Source organism: Podarcis liolepis, assembly GCF_965112155.1.
Source record: "Podarcis liolepis genome assembly, chromosome: 9".
Classification (NCBI taxonomy): domain Eukaryota; kingdom Metazoa; phylum Chordata; class Lepidosauria; order Squamata; family Lacertidae; genus Podarcis; species Podarcis liolepis.
In genome coordinates, this window is record NC_139564.1 from 37969563 (window position 1) to 37986518 (window position 16956).

The window sequence follows — 16956 nt, forward strand, 5'->3', positions numbered from 1 at the left end:
GCAGTGCATGTGGAAGACTGCTCTCCCTTGCTGGAATGGGGCCTTGGGTGCTAGTTTCATTGAGCTGAATCCAAGGGCGGACTTCGGCAATATGGCGCCCTGAGCAAGGACAAATTTTGGTGCCCCCCCCAAAATATTTCTTCTCTTCACAATGATTCCTTTCACTAGGTGCCCATATAAATATAGGTTTTATTGTTTTTGTTTTGTGACCCCTTGGCTTGGCGCCCTGTGGGGGGGAACAGCCCACAGTTCCCTAAATCTGATGCTGCTGTGAACAGAAGGAAGCTCACACCTCTCCCTTTCAAGAATTAACAGTGTGGGGTGTGGCATGTGGGCTGCTGGACCAGGAGAGAAGGGAATCACATAAATTGCCCTATGTGACAAATGGCACCACCAGATTTTAGACCATTCCTCCTTTCTCAGCCGTCTGCACCCCACCTTACTTTGAGTCCCCCAATCCCTTTAGAGAGACTTTTCAAGGGGGCAGGATAAGACATTTAATAAAGAGTTTCAGCCGCTATACCCCCTATAGGTGGCACTGAGTCTGAACTGAGGCAGCCACCTATGCTACTATTTTAGATTTTTCTTGGAAATAAAGTGGTCTGTTATGCATCCATTTTTGGCCTGGTCTCTCTTCTGACAGTTCTCTTCCACGAGCTGTCTTCCACACGTGGTAGTTAGAATGCAGCTCTTTGTTTCCAGTGTGCGTTTCCAGGATGAAAAAAGCAATCTTGTGCTGCCATTTGCACATTAACATGATTTTAAGATAGGAATATTAATCTCTGTGTTGGAAAAAAATAATAATGAGCAAATTACTCTAAAAGATTAGTGTATTGCTGCTTAATCTCCTAGAATATGTTTCGTATTGTGACATGTGTACCTGCAAATTAGATGTTGGAATATCACACAATCTAATTTACTAGAAGAGCTCTTGTCATGCCATGCAAATGGGAACTTAAGCATCTAAAAATCAGCAGCTCAGAGCGTATGATGCACAAAAGCAAAGTAATGGATCTGATGTGCCATAGTGTGATTAGGCTAGAAATTGAATGCAGCATTTCAGAAACTATTGTTCTACTCCTCAAAGTTACCTTGAAGTACAAGCTAATTTTGCTTATCAGCTACTCTAGGGTGACATATTCAGATCATTTTCCCTCCATCAGTGTGTTTGGTTTTGTGTTATTGTAAGTAGTTACATAGTTACTGTGTTTCTTGGAAATTACCAGGAAGATTGGCGCTGGTGTAAGGGATATATATATGTGGAACAAATAGAATGACCTCTTGATTGCCCTTAAATGCCTTCAGACACTGCCTCAGAATCCTGTCAGTGCAGCCTGTTCACTCAGGGTACTGAAATAATTGACCAAAGAATGATCAAGTAATGTACCTGCGTGTGTGCTGGCTTGTAGCTCCTATTTAATGTTGCATGTCTGATATTTGCTGGATATTAAATATTAAATTTAAGTTGTTTGGTGACAGCCATTATGAACATTACTCATTTTTCTCCAGATGATGCCACAGTTATGTCAGTGGCATGTGCTATCATTATGGGTGAAAAGCTGACACGTGATTTTCCTCCAGTTTTAGTGAGCAGGGGTTTCATGAATAGTTAAATTTACATTTCGCCTGAAGCCAATTCTAAGCCAGGGTCGTAAGTCATTCACTAGAATGTGTTTCAAAAAGAGTCCTAGATTTCTGTGCAAGTATTCTGTGTGTTGTGTTTTGCCTTCATTTAGCATCCTTTCTGTATATTTCAGTATCTATATTTCTCACTCATTCTTCAGGTGACAGTCTTAGCCCTCCAAAAGAATGCACACCCACTGGTAGCATGGATTCCTTGTCTTCTCAGTCTCCTACGACTGCTGCCCCCAGCAGCCCTCCAGAGGCAGAGAAAAATCAACTTGTAGCTGACAGTGGTGACATAGCAGACGGGACAACCAGTCTGTAAGTATTCGTCATTTCAAAATTTCCCGGCATACTGATTTCTTGTATTCACAAACCCTAAATAAATTGGAAAGCAATATTTTCCTATTTTTAAAATCTTTTTTGGGGAAGCAGATTTTCTGTTCTTTCTAATGAAAATAAAAGGAAAAGCATGACAATAGTGCAGCTGCTCATGTTACTTTTGATTATTAAAGCTCATGTTGCAAGACATACATATATACATGCATAATTATATTTATATGCTGCCTTTCCATAGTTAAAACCATGCTCAAGGTGGTTTACAACACGAAATGGCTTACAACATGGAAAAAATACACAATTACAAACATAGCAAAAGTAGTCATAAACAAAAAATAAAACATCAAAAACTACACAACTAAATTAAACAGTTTCCACATAAATCACAACACAATTTAAAAGATACCAAAAGTTAATATGAAAAGCAGCAACAGCCCCCCCCAAAAACCCCTAAACAACATGCAAACCCAAGACAAACACTTGTACTGCATGGTGTCTCCTATAAGGTACACTTACAAATAATAAACGCTTATGGTGCAAGTTCTGATTGTTGTAAAGTATATCAGCCAACAGCATCTGAAATGAGGTTGGACCATTTTAGAGAACAATAGTGACCTTGTATGAAACGAATCCTAGTAGAACTCACTATATCCCTGTTCCTCCCTGCCTTCCTTCTTGGCAAAACAGTTCAGGGATTCAGGCAGTCTGTGCAGTTTCCATCAAGACACAAACACACACACACACACACACACACACACACACACACCAGCTTAGTAAAGTTCCTCTCTCCCCCCCCCCTTTTCCAAACTCCTTTTTCAGTTCTTTGTGCACATAAAGTGGGAAAACGCTTGGCCCTAAGTTTGTTTTGCATTTGGGAAAATGCATCAGTATGTTAGTATTTTGGAATAAGAAGTGCAAAACATTTTTGTAATTAACCTAGAATTATTATAAAGGCAAGCAGTTGAGGCAGTGCAGCGTCTCCCTTGTCCCCCAATAATATGGCATCTAAAAGTTCAACCCTCTGTGCAATCATTTGGAAAAGAGAAATGTGGAATCACAGTGGCAGTCACAGTAGAAGATTGAAGACTGGTGCAGTCGCAATAGCATTTCTGTGCTTTGTAGCCCAGGGAAACATTCTATTCTGGGCTAAACCTTTTGTAGAAAGTGAATAATACTAAGCCTTTTTAAAGAAGTGAATCTTTTACTGCAATTCAAAGCACCCAGAAGGAAGCCTATATGGCTGATTGCTTGTTAAAAAGTTGCTGCTATGGCTTTTGCTCTTTCTTGTGTTACGACAAAGACTTTAGCTGATCACACAATCAGATTGGACTGGTTTTAATGCCTCTAAAAATTTCTATACAGCCAGTGGCCTCATTCACCATGGTAAAATGGCTTACCAAAAACATCTAGTCTTGGGCACAGTATGTCACAATCCAAAGTCCCTCCATAAGGTCTTCACTCAAGGTGGAATTTTGAAGAAATTGGTAGGCAAGCCCCTTAAACTGTGTGACAATACTTTGAAAGTAGGGGCTGGATTTGAGAGCTCAGTACTGACCTTGCTTTCCTTGTGGGTAGATCTGGCACCAGTGTTAGAAACTGAGATATGAAAGCTAGGAGCTAAATGGCACCTTAAACCTAGGTTATGGGTGCAACAACGTAATGTCTAGGCACGCTTTTTTAATAAGCTGAAAATGAATGAACTGCCGGTAAAATATTGCGCTCATTTTTCACATGGCCCAATCCTTCCCCTGCCCACCCCTCTAATATTCTTAAGAGGGTCTATTCTCCAGTCTTCAGAGAGTAGCTGGAAGTGGGGTGGCAGAAAGTGGGGAGTCCTTTTCTTCCACTCTGCAGTTTTAATCTGAAATCTTAGGCACAGTACCCCATCTAGAGCTCAGAAACTACTTGCGTTGATGAAATTCCCTGTTGCAAAATGTGTCTAGAACAGTGGGAGTTTCGAACACTGTCTGGCACTTAATAGTCTTCTTATGGGGTTGGTTTGTCTTGGTGGGCAGCAGAGCTATGCCATACTGCAGCTCATCATTGATTGAATTGGAGAGATGCTTAGGGAATTAAATCTGTATTTTTTAAAACATGCATGACTCTTTGGGCAGGAGGGGGAATAGTAGAGAAATTAGGCCTTCCCATGAGCGCAAATAGGTTTGAATTGCTGGCTCTTACAGGAACATAAGAAGTTGCCTTATACCAAGACACATCACTGCTCCATTTAGCTCATTATGGTCTGTACTGACTGGCAATGATTCTCAGAATTTCAGAAAGGTGGAGGTGCCAGGCACTGAACTTGGGACCTTCTGCATTCAAAGAATGTGCTGTACCACAGCCTTTCCCCTAAGCAAATATTTTTGTTTATCCTATAAGCTACCCTGTATTTTTATAGCCCTTGTATTTTTGAAGCACCTATATAAATCCATTCATGTTGTGCAGTTAATAAAGCTAACATTTAATTCTTAAATTGTATATTGCTGCGGAAACAATGGCATTTTCGTGGGGGAAGGCAATTCTGTTCAAGGGTGCCAAACGTATTAGTTTCCTTACAAGATAGTTCTTTGGGAACTGAAAAACGTATCCCCCTGATTCTCAAATAAAGCAACTCATTTAGTTAGTAGTCTGCTGGATTAAATAACTTCTACTTTTATTTCTTTACAGCTAAATTATAATTTTCAAGTGCTTTAGTGTGGACAACTGCAGCAGAGTTACGCTTCAAATTTATCGCTAGACTGGCATGAAAGATCATTGTGCTAATGTGCTAGCTGATTCACTGAGGGGTTTACAGTCTACATTTAAAGAAAGTATAGCAGCCTAGGCTGCTATGCTTTTATCTACTGCAGTATTTTGTGCATGTCTCAAGCACTTCATGTGGTGGGAAGCCCTGTCTAATCCTGCTCCCAAGGGGGATTTCTCCTTTTCATCCAAGTAAAGAACTTCTGCCCTTGAGTCATGGTCAACCTGCTGCAAAATTCTAACAAGAGATTTAAGGATACAGTTCTTCCCTATCCTTATCCCCAGTCAACAGCAGAAGTTCACATACAGCATGGAATATTTAATATGCAAGACGCATCAATTTCTTGGTGCCTGTATAGTTCTTTCTGGATTGCAGATTGAATAGAAAGTGCATTATCTGAGTTTTTATAGTAACAGCATTTTAAAATCACATGAAGTTCCATGCCCATTGCGTGCCGACTTTGACAACTATGACAGTTCTGCTAAACAAGATGGATTTTTTACCGAAGAGTTGATGTAGATTCCTTCTATGGCCTCTCTCCCTTTTGCATCTTTGCTCACAGATTCTTGAGATAAGAGGTTTCTGTTTACCAGAGTTACCTTAGGAACGAGTCAGATAAACATCCAATAAAATCTTTTTTTCAGGAGTTGTTTCCTGAATATCAGTAAAGATCTGTAGCTTATTTTCTGCCAGGTTTCAAACCCCCACCCCCAGTGACTTTTCTTGTCAAGGAAAGATGATTGACAAGTGTGTGTGGTCCCCGCCCGTCCCCTTTTGAAGACAATGTTACTGCTTCCATTTCGGCCACCCTCTGCATTCATCAGTGATAGTTTTAAAATGTACATATGTGCTCCCACATTTCTAATTAAGAACTTTTAATATGTTCTTAACTTATTGTAACATTGGTAATCAAAGGGATCTGTCTTTTCAGGAATTGGTTTTACCATCACATATTCCAAATGAGTGTATTTAGAGAGTCGGCTTAGCTGCAAAAAGTCCATGTTGCTATTTCACAGACAGAGTCCTTTTCACTTGCATCCAAGAAGATTTCACTTCTTTCAGAAATAGAGCTTGTCTTTGCCGCATTGTAGTCTGTGAACCCTTCATATATATCCACAAGCTGTATCTGACAGGAGCACTGCAGTGATTTCTTCTACAGCAAGACTGAATTTCTCGTAAAGCTGGGGAGAAAGCAGCATGGAGCTCAAAGGTTTCTGCCCTTTTCAAGATTTATTTTGCCAGTTGGAAACTGTTCTAAATAATAATCAGTTTGTACTATACCCATTAGATAACATTTGGCATGCACTGTGTCACATGGCATACTGAATGTGTATGGCATGTGAATGTAAATACAATGAGTGGAATTCATCTAACACACCCTGTCAGAGAAGTCCTGCACAAGGACTTCTGCTTGTGCAATGGGGCTTACCCCCTCTCCTTCCATGTGTATCCCATGTGCCCCCTGAATTTGGCTTTTGGGGTTCAGAATAACCCCCAGAACAGCAATGGAGGGAGGAAAGAGCAGCAATCACTGTCACTTCTCCTTCTCACTTCAAAGATCTGGGCTAAAGTCAGTTTAGGGCAAATAAAGTTTTAATTACATGAAATATTGCTCTATTTTGGGAGGAGGGGTTATTTTTTAAAAAATCCAGTCTCTGGGAGGCTGTAGAAGTCTTTAAAAGGACCTGGTAAACCAACTGAGCCTAAGAGACTAAATACTAGGATTTGGATGGCATCTCATCACTCTCATGGTTACTTTCTCCTCTCCTTGCCACTGCCATGCAACTGAGTGTAGTTTCTGTAGAAAGAGAAGGGAATCTCTTTTTTGAAAGGAAAAAAAAAAGGTCAAACTGGGCTGATGGACTGTTAACGTCCATCATGGCCCCCAAGCCGGAGTTCGGAGATTCCATCAGCCTCCCGTAGTCACGCAGATCCAACAGTTAGGGGCACAAAGCCTTAGAAATTCCTAGCATCATTCCAGGCTTGTGTACACTGTTTATCAGCAGAAGCACAGCCAAAAGCTTGCACCGCAGAAGAGCATAATTTACAGACTTTATTAGCGTTTAACAGAACAAAAGAAAACGTGACCGTTCTGTGTCAGCATCTCTGGCCAACTGAGAAAACGAAAGGAAAAACAGCAAGCATAAACATCCTGTGAATAGGACATGCGCAGACTCTGTTGCTTACAAAAGCCTGCTCCCTTTTAAGGTGGAACGGAAATATCCTAACATCCTCCCCCTTTCCGTGTAACCTGTTGTACCTGTGGTTCACCCAATTGCAACTTTTGTACATAAACCTTTAGTTGTTCTTTGTTAACAACCTTAGACAACAGATCAGCAGGATTTTCATTTCCTGCCATGTAGGACACCTGAATCAGTCCTTTCTGAATATACTCTCTTGCACGATGTAGCTTAATCTGCAAGTACTTGGTTCTCTGCTTGCAACTCTCCGAGTTCAGCAAAGCCAAACACGATCTATTGTCTTGATACACTTGTATAGGACATTTCACAGACACCCTGATGTCCTTAAACAGTTGCATCAACCATTCACAATCCATGAGTGAAAATGACAGAGCATTGAGTTCTGCTTCACAGGAACTTAGGCTCACTGTGGTCTGCTTCTTGCACAACCAGTCAAACAGGCAGTGGTTGTACATGTAGCACACACCAGAAGTGCTTGTACCATCCGTGGTGTCACTTCCAAAACTTGCATCAGCGAAGATTTCAAGACCTCCAGTCTTCTGACTGGTGAACCTCAGCCTGTAGTGCATAGTCCCTTTCAAATAGCGGGCTATGCGCTTCAGAGCTTTCCAATCCTGAACCGTAGGATTGTTGGCATGTCTGCTAAGCAGATTACAGCTTACAGCTATGTCAGGTCTTGAACATCTGGCAATGAAATTCAGCTTGCCTAGAATGCATCTGTATAGCGTTGTGTCAGAAAACGCTTCAGCAGTACTGTCTACCTGGTAACCTGTCACCATCGGTGTGTCTGCTGGGTTTGCATCAACCAAATTCAACCTGGTTAATACATCAGCAATTTTCTGTGTTTGGTGTACCAGAAAATTACCTGCTTGGTCCTTCTCCACTTGCAGAGAAAGATAGTTGGATACCTCACCAAGATCCTTCATGTCAAAGTGCTCCTTCAGTTGAGCTAGGGTGCTTTGGTAAAAAGCCTGATTCTTCCAAAACATCAGAAGATCATCAACAAAACATAAACAATACAGTTTGTTTTGCCCCTCCTCCTTGACAAACACACATGGATCAGCTTTGCCCTGTTGAAAACCTAGAGAAAGCAATGTCTCAGTGAGTTTTGTGTTCCAACACCTGGCACTCTGCTTGAGACCATATAAGGATTTCCGCAGTTTACAGACCATTCCCTTCTGTATCTCCATCCCATCAGGTGGAAGCATGAACAGCTCCTCCCCCAAAATCCCGTACAAAAAAGCTGTATTAATGTCATGGTGGGAAACATGCAGTTTCTCCTCCGCAGCGACCTTGAGCATCAGCCGAATGCTCTCATATTTGACTGTGGGTGAGTAGGTCTCGTGGTAATCCTGTCCTGGTACCTGTGAAAAACCTCTGGCAACCAATCTGGCTTTGTGTCTGACTACCTTGCCATTCTGGTCTGTCTTGGCCTTGAAGACCCATTTGCTGCCAACCAGTCTCATTCCTGGGACTACCGGTACCAATTCCCAAGTTTGGTTCCTGTTCAAGGAATCAACTTCAGCCTTCATGGCATTAAGCCAAGGCTCAGCATCTTTAGAGGTCAACTCCTGAACCTCTTTGAAGCTTGAAGGTTCCCACACCTTCTCTGAGCTACTAAGAACAGCAGTTGCTGTCTTAGCAAACTCATCAGCATACCTCTTTGGAGGTCTGCCCTTGGTCGCCCTTTCAGACCTACGTACTAGACGCAAGTCTTCTGGACTCATCTCCTCTTTCTTAGGAGAAAAATGACCAATGGTGAACAGTGGTTCTTCCCGTTCATTGTCAGACGCATCAGATGGTCTGACTGAGGCCTTTGCGCTCTGGTAGTCTGCTGTGTCATCACTTTCACTGACATCAGCAGCAGCGCCGCCCACTGAACTGGAATCCGAACTCTGATCATCATCATCATCAGCAGCAGCAGCAGCAGCTTCCTCAGCTTTAGCTGCTTGCTTGACATCACCTTCTTCCTCCTCTGGGTAACACTGGAAAATTCCCACATTTTCCCCCCACTTAGGATTGTACTCAACACTCCTTGTGAACTTAATGGACTCAGAGTCAGTCATCCATACCCTGTATGCACCTTTTTCGTACCCCATGAACAAACCATGTGCCCCACGCTTCCCAAGCTTGTTGGTTTGTTGTGTGCGTACCCACATGTCCGAACCAAAGATTCTCATGTGTTTGGTGTTGGGTTTCTTGCCAAACATCTTCTCATAGGGGGTACAACCAATGGGTGATGACAATCTGCGATTATAGGAATAAACCAAATTCCCCAAAGCCTCCCCCCAAAACTTATCAGGGAGATTGGCATCATGCAACAAGGTTTTGATTCCTTGCAGCAATGTTTGATTTGCTCTCTCCGCAAGACCATTCATCCATGGCGATCTGGGCGTTGACATGTCATGCTGGATTCCCTTCTCAGTCAGGAAAGCTTCAAACTGCTGAGAAGTAAACTCCCCGCCCCGATCAGTAAAAAAACAAGAAATACGTTTACCGTGCACATTCTCCAACCAAGCACAGAATGCCTTAAACTTTGGAAACGCTTGCGATTTCTGTTCGAGCAAATACACATGAATGTACCTGGAAAAAGAATCAATCAGAATCATGAAGTACCTTGCTCCTCCTAAAGAGGGCGCAAGTGGCCCAACCAGGTCCGCATGCACTAGCTGGTAGGGTTTGGAAGCCTGCCTGCTAGACTCCTTGCCTTTTGGAGCAACCTTCACCTTGTTCTCTGCACAAGATACACATTTCATGTGAAATTTACAAGGTTTGATGTTCAAACCCTCAACCACCTCTGGCATCTTGGCCAGTGCCTTCCAAGAGAGGTGACAAAACCGGCGATGCGCATCGTGAATGCAACCTGCATGAAGAACTTTGTTAGTTTGTGCAACACAACAAGAATCAGCATTTGACACAACAGCAGTGTCCTCATAAGTTATATGGAACAAACCATCCATAAACTTTGCATGCAAATAGTCCTCTTTGCCTTTACTGATGACACAGACGCTCCTCTTGAAGGAAATCTGAAAACCACGTCCAGTAAGCTGTGGGACGCTCAACAAGTTGCTTGCAGCGCCTGGAACAAAAAGTACATTACTGATGGTTGTGTGCAGACTTGCAAGTTTCACAGTCCCTTCTCCTGCAATTTGCAACGTCCTCCCATCAGCCAGGTGGATCTCACCTTCTTGGGGCTTGAAGGAGATAAAGAGATGCCTGTCCTTGGAAATATGGCGGCTGGCACCTGAGTCCACAATAAACCTGCCTTTGGCTGTTGGAGCAGTCTTTATAGCAAGCAAACCCTTTTGCAGCTTGCCCCCCTGCTGCTCCTGGCCAGCAGACGTGCCTTTAGCCTTTGGTGAAGCTGTGCCAGCAAGCAAAACCTTGCTTTCCACTGGCGTGGGCTTTTGCAGCTTGCCCCCCTGCTTCTGGTCAGCAGACGTGCCTTTAGCCTTTGGTGAAGCTGTGCCAGCAAACATCGCTTTGTTTTTCCCTGGCGCCGCGGGCTCTTCACCCTCCCTCTGCTCCTGGCCATCTGTAGGCATCTGTTTACTTTTGCCTTTCCGGCCTCTGCAAAGGCGATGACCTTGGTTCTCACGAGAAACAGAGCTCTCAGCTGCCGACTCCTTGGCTCCCCCTGGAGGCTGGAATGCTGTCTGGGATGACGTGACGGTCAGCTCCCCCTGCAGCTTGCAACCGGTGCCCTCAGCATCCCTGCACTCAATCGCATTCTGGGAAACAGCTAGGACCTCCGATGCAGTCAAACTCTGGGCTGGGATTATTGGCAAATGAGCTTTTTTTAAAGCAGACCACATTCCACGTGCAGTGGTGTTGCCAGCCAGCGTCTTAATTTCCTCAAGAGATACGGATAGGACTATTACGTCCATCGCTCTCGAATCAGCTGATTTCCATCCCTCTGTCAGAGGAACTGGGGGGGGCTTCAGAAACAACATGCCACACCCCAAACTGACGCAGTAAACTCTCACACCATTTTGCCCAGGGTTCATAATTCTGCCCATCCAACTTAGGACACGGAGCAGTTTCTGAGGTCTGTAAGAGATCCATCTCAGCTTTTTACTTGAGCCGTGAGCCCTATGCCTTCAAAGACTCCTTATCTTGGCAGCCCATTAATCACGAAGCCTTTCTGGCTCAGCTCCCAGGCCAATTTAGCCTTGCCGGAGATCAAAGGCTGTTTGCCGAGGTAAAACAGAAAAAGCGTCCGTTTTGCTTTTTCCCCCTTCATACCTCTCAAACGCAGTCTGTTGCAGCTTTACTCTCCTGTAGGTGCCGTGAATCTGGGCCCGAAACCTTGTTGTTGGGAAACTGCCAGGGAGATAACGTCCATCATGGCCCCCAAGCCGGAGTTCGGAGATTCCATCGGCCTCCCGTAGTCACGCAGATCCAACAGTTAGGGGCACAAAGCCTTAGAAATTCCTAGCATCATTCCAGGCTTGTGTACACTGTTTATCAGCAGAAGCACAGCCAAAAGCTTGCACCGCAGAAGAGCATAATTTACAGACTTTATTAGCGTTTAACAGAACAAAAGAAAACGTGACCGTTCTGTGTCAGCATCTCTGGCCAACTGAGAAAACGAAAGGAAAAACAGCAAGCATAAACATCCTGTGAATAGGACATGCGCAGACTCTGTTGCTTACAAAAGCCTGCTCCCTTTTAAGGTGGAACGGAAATATCTTAACAGGCATCTCATCACTCTCATGGTTACTTTCTCCTCTCCTTGCCACTGCCATGCAACTGAGTGTAGTTTCTGTAGAAAGAGAAGGGAATCTCTTTTTTGAAAGGAAAAAAAAAAAGGTCAAACTGGGCTGATGGACTGTTAAAGTTATTCATATCTCCTTGAGGGATATTAACCAGTGTTCATGGCACTATAACAGCCTGTAACTCCTTGTTAGACAAGCTATTAGCAATTGTTTGATGTTCTCAGGCTTTCATTAGAACACACTGGCTGCCAACTAACCCTGTTCAGTATAAATGTCAGTATTTAACTCAGCCTCTTTATTTTATTTTGTCTAAGAGCATTATATGGTTCACACACAGCAATAAAGCTCAGTAAAGAGTAAAATCATATTTGCCTTCATGATACAAACAGAAATGTTTCATTTATTAGGAGGGTTGCTATGATTACAAGCTTTTTGTACAGACTTGGTGGCATATTTTAAAAGATACTATAAGGGCAAAAAAAAAATGTAGTGGGCAAATGATGTTAATGACTTCACGGGTCTAAAAACTTAAGCTTCCTATTCACAAAAATCCACTACTGAATGGTATGAAGCTGAAGATACAAATGATTAATGTATTGCTTGAAAATGTCTTCCTTCAGCTCCAGTGACATTCATTCATCAATGGTCTCCTGGATGAAGGCACAGACATGTACAGCATCTACCTTGGACGCACCAGCATCATCAACGTTCTCTTTTCCTTCCCCTGTAAGAGAGACTGACAGACCATCTGGAAGGTAATATTGTGCTACTTAGTTAATTTTCTGTTGCTAACTCTTGTGCTATAATAAAAGCAAAACATGGAGGTTTGTTTGTTCCCTTGTAAAGATGACTGTACGGGAGTCAGGCAGCATGCTAGCAACCAACTTTTAAATATTAAGTTCAGTAACTTACAGAGATAAACAAAAAAAAATTACCATTCATGATACAAGAATGATTTCTAGATTTTGGTGTGTGGGTGTGCATAAAGTGAAGCAGGAGAAAGAGTCTAAATAAATCTAAAGCCTAGACTGCCCCATTATGGGCCTTGACTGTGGCTCCACCCATAATGAGGTAATTGAATCGAACTGGTAGAGGCGAGAGGCAAAGTAATCTCCACTCACTTAAACTAGAATGTTCAAAGTGTGTCACACAATTGTGTCATGCTATCTTGGGCAGAACCTGTCCATGTTGTGTGAAGCAGTTGCATTGTGCATCATCTCTTTGGGTGGAAGAGCAGCTACCATGCAGCAGCTGAAGCTGCCATTTTCATCAGGTCCCTCTTTCCCTCTCCCTCAACGTTAATTTTGAACAGAACCGCTAGTAGTTGTAAAGGGAATATGTAATTTCTCCAGTTTTAATAGCCAAATTACTTACTTGTAATCTGTTAAGTACCAGTTTTGGTTTATGCCGATCAGCTGCTTTATGTGCAAACCAGAATGTAACTTCCTAACCTAAGGGTAGTAATATGTATTTGAACAGAGATGTAGTAGTAGTTATTGTCCAATAAAACATGTTGTGTTTTTGCATGATTGGAAACATAGACTTTTGCATGCCTATATTTTGTGTTAAATGCAAATTAGCACCATACATAGCCTGCATTAGTCAAGTTGTTGATCAGATGGCAGAGTAATATATTTCCCATAAAAGGTTTTTGCTGTCTTAGTACATTTGACTATTTGAGCACATAGAACTGCCCCCCATATAGCTGTATGCACAGTGTTGTGCAAAATTAAACAATTTTAAGCTTGCAAAAAATGTTTAATGCTGACAAAATCTTTGATATTCTTTCATTGTTGTCACTAGAAAAGCAAGAGCAGTGTATCCATGTGAGGCGGAGCATAGCTCTGAATTATCTTTTCAAATTGGGGCAGTTTTTGAAGATGGTAAGTATTATCGCTTTCGGGGCCAACTACAATCAAATCTGTTGAACTATGGCTTGCAAAGGAATGGTTTAAACATATATCTCCTGAGATATGGGGGGAAGTACCTGTGCCCTCTTTAAAAAATGGTGTCATAAGGAAGGCTACTGCCAAATCCAGGGCTGAGGTAGATTCTTTCAAAAACCAAGTCACTATTCATGGTGCGGCAGCAGGAGACAGCTCTGACAGCGACAGAAATATCCATTAGGTGTTCATTCCAACTTCAGTGTCTAAAGGCCAGAGTCTCAGGAGTAAAAAGGTAAAAACTACACAGAGGAATGCTTCACATACAATAGCCACAAGGAGCTGTGAACTGGCTCCTTGTTCATTTAATTCTGCTCTTCAGCTGCTGCTTGAAAGCTGCCACCTGCATGCTTTACAAGAGAACTCAGCTTTAACAGACAGCAGAATCTTCAGTGATAAGTTATGACCCAGAACACCTCTGTTCAAAGCCATTGCAGAAATGCCTTCTACACCCTTGCCCTCTCGTATAGAAAAATACCAATTCATTCTTTATTAATAGCTGCCCTCCAAGTCCTGAGAAATGAGAAGGTGAACCATTCCTAGGTTGTTTTACCTGTATCTTTCATTTGTTTATTTAAAATATTAATTACCTTCTCTTTGTTACCAGAGAGGTAATCCAAAAGAGGGTTATAAGCCTTAATAAGAGACGGTGCAATAAAACCTGGCTGAAAAGGAGTATCAGTCCATTTTTAACCACTAAGATAATTTCTTTAACACTAGAACAATAGGCTCCAGACTAGTGTCTTGCATATGCCCAGGTAGGAAGGTGTATGCTCAACTAGTGCCTAAGATGCATGTGGGTTGGTGCTAGCTGGGTTTCAGAAGGGAAAGTGTTCTGAGTCATGCTCCCTCTTCGTCTCCAATAGGAATATGGTTGTTCTCAGCCAGCATGGATCCTCAGTAAGAGGGCAAATCAAAAGGAATAACCAACAATCCCTTCACTCGTATTTTGAAAGAGAGCATTGAGCTCTCCATTTTAGGTTCATGGGAGCCAATAAAATGCGCTGTTGAAAAAAAGCTTTTTTATTTTTTTAAAAAATCATTTTTTAAAGAAGTCATCTAAATATGGCCTGTTTCTCCCATAGTGCTCCCTACTGGCATTTATATATTATCCCAAAAATACAAGTTGGGAAAGTTTCTCATGAACCTAATCTTTTCATCACCCCAAGGCTTGGCAATATATTCTTCTCATTTTTAAAACAGGCTGTGGCGTGTAAAGAATCCAGAAAAGGGGGCACAGAGGAAGGGAGGAAAGGAATAATTTAAACCAGAAATCTGCATTAAGTCCGTTGTTTGAATTTGCAGATATGCATTTAGTTGAACAAGATGTCCCTGGATTCTGTTATTTTTGTTGCAGCAGATAGGGGGGAAATGGACTTCTCCTATCATCTCCTCTCATTTCCCCCCTTTCTTCCTATGCACCTGGCCTGCATATTTACTATTAAGAAAACATGCCTGCTGTAGATGCTTCCTGTCAAAAGCTACCTTGCAGCCAGATTGTGTTTGAGTCAAGTGTGATAAAAGAGGAATTGGATAAATATATAGTTCTTCAAAGCTTTCTCTTGAAAGCAAGTTTAAATTTATTGTAGGGGTGGGGATCCTTAGCATATCTGTGAAGAACTCTTCTAATCAAATCTGAAGACAAGGCAGGTTCCTGCAGCACGTGGTTCACAGCACAGGAATTTTCAGGCATGTCACACCTTGTGTTTATTCCTCAAAAGGGGGAAAGCGAGATGCAGGTCCTGTTGAAGGAAATACTGTAGCAGCATGGGAGTTTCCATGTGTGTCTTTATTCCCAGAACACACTGAAACCTTCAAACCTGTGGCTCTGAACCACCACAGCAATGCCTTCCAGATCAGGTAGCTATCGTGGGAGTGCTTCAGAACCAGACAAGCTGCCCAAACTACATGTTCACGTGTCCATAGTAATGTAATGTGAGCACTGCTGTGTAATTTCTGCCATTACTCGAGCTGTGTCTCTGGGTGAAAGAGAAAGAGAAGGGAGACAGCTTTGCTCTCCTGGGCTTCTAACGCCTATTTTCTGGACAGGTTCCTGGAAAGGAGAAGATGACCTTCTTCTTACCTTCAAAAATGGTTTGTCCCATGTTTTCCTCTCGGACATTCTACGTCAGCTCAACCCAGCAGCCAAGGCTACTAGTGAAGCCTGTAATAAAAATCAGAGCATATATTGCAGCCCTTCTGCTTGTTCCGCTCAGGGTCTCCTTGGACCCATTCTGTGCTGAGAATTCTTTACTTACATCAAGCTGAAAGTCTAGCCCAGTCTTGACTGGCTGGAAGCTGTGCTAGGAGCTGCTCTGCTGCTGGACACAGTGTTGACATTTCCATTATGGTAGCTTATAGCCACTGATGAACCAATCCTCTGTGAATTTGGCAAGTCTTTTTCGGAAGGTGTCTGAACTAGTAGCCACGTCTAGTGGCAATGAATTATTCTGTAGCTTAATTATGCGTTGCGTAAAGTACTGCATTTGGTTTAATACAGAACCCCACAGCCATTCAAGTTTCCTTTATGGCCCTGTTGTAAGAACTCAGATCATTGAGTGTTGCAGGACCTGCACTTTGAAGCTTCCCACCTATTCAGATCAAGCAGGCACCTTCACTGTACTCTTCAGCGCCTGCTAAAAACATTATTGCTTAGGCAAGCCTCCCCAGATGCTTAGAGAGGTGAGGTAATTTTAATCTGTTGTAGTATTTTAACTTTTGTATGTTTTAAAGTAGGGTTGTAATTCTCTCCCCCTCCCCCAGTTTTATTGGTTTGTTTGTTGTTGTTGTTTGTAAACCACTTTGAGGATTTTTACATTCAGTGTATATATTTGATGAAGTAATAAGATGGCCCTGGATGATGATGATGTTGATAATGAGTGTGTGTGTGTGTGTCTGTCTGTCTGTCTGTCTGTCTGTCTGTCAGAGGGAGAGAGAGAGAGAGAGAGAATGTTTCCATTTTTCCAAATACAGTACAAGCTACATGGTACAGCACAAACCTATAAGAGCACAACAGCAACAAAACAAGAGAAGGGGTTGCTAAAAAGGGAGCGGTAAACAAAATAAAAATCTAATAAATCACGTCCAAGAGTTTTAACATTCCTTTGATTCACTGTATACACAGTGAGTAGATACCAAGTGCTTATAAACTAGTCTTTCACACCTCTTTTTATTCTGCTCACATCAGTTAATTTTTCTCTCAGGGCAATTTCCAAGACATTGGACCACCCATGCACCATTTATAAATTTTGTAAACCTCCTGCGTGCCACTCTTTATTCTAGGAGAGGGGACCCTCCAGGTGATGTTAGACTGCAGTTTCCATCAGCCAGCATGATGGGAGTTGTACTCCAACAGCAACTATAGGGTCCACCACTTCGGGGTTTGTCCT

At 42.5% G+C, this 16956-nt stretch overlaps 1 protein-coding gene across 2 annotated transcripts in view; it reads left to right on the forward strand.

The window, feature by feature from the left end:
- Nucleotides 1-16956, forward strand: part of ARHGAP10 (Rho GTPase activating protein 10) — a 109760-nt gene that overhangs the window by 84180 nt on the left and 8624 nt on the right. For both annotated transcript variants that reach the window (XM_083519986.1, XM_083519985.1), the window contains exons 20-22: nucleotides 1785-1944; nucleotides 12245-12379; nucleotides 13428-13507. In XM_083519986.1, coding sequence (XP_083376112.1) covers nucleotides 1785-1944; nucleotides 12245-12379; nucleotides 13428-13507 — 375 coding nt within the window. The remainder of the gene's footprint in view (nucleotides 1-1784; nucleotides 1945-12244; nucleotides 12380-13427; nucleotides 13508-16956) is intronic.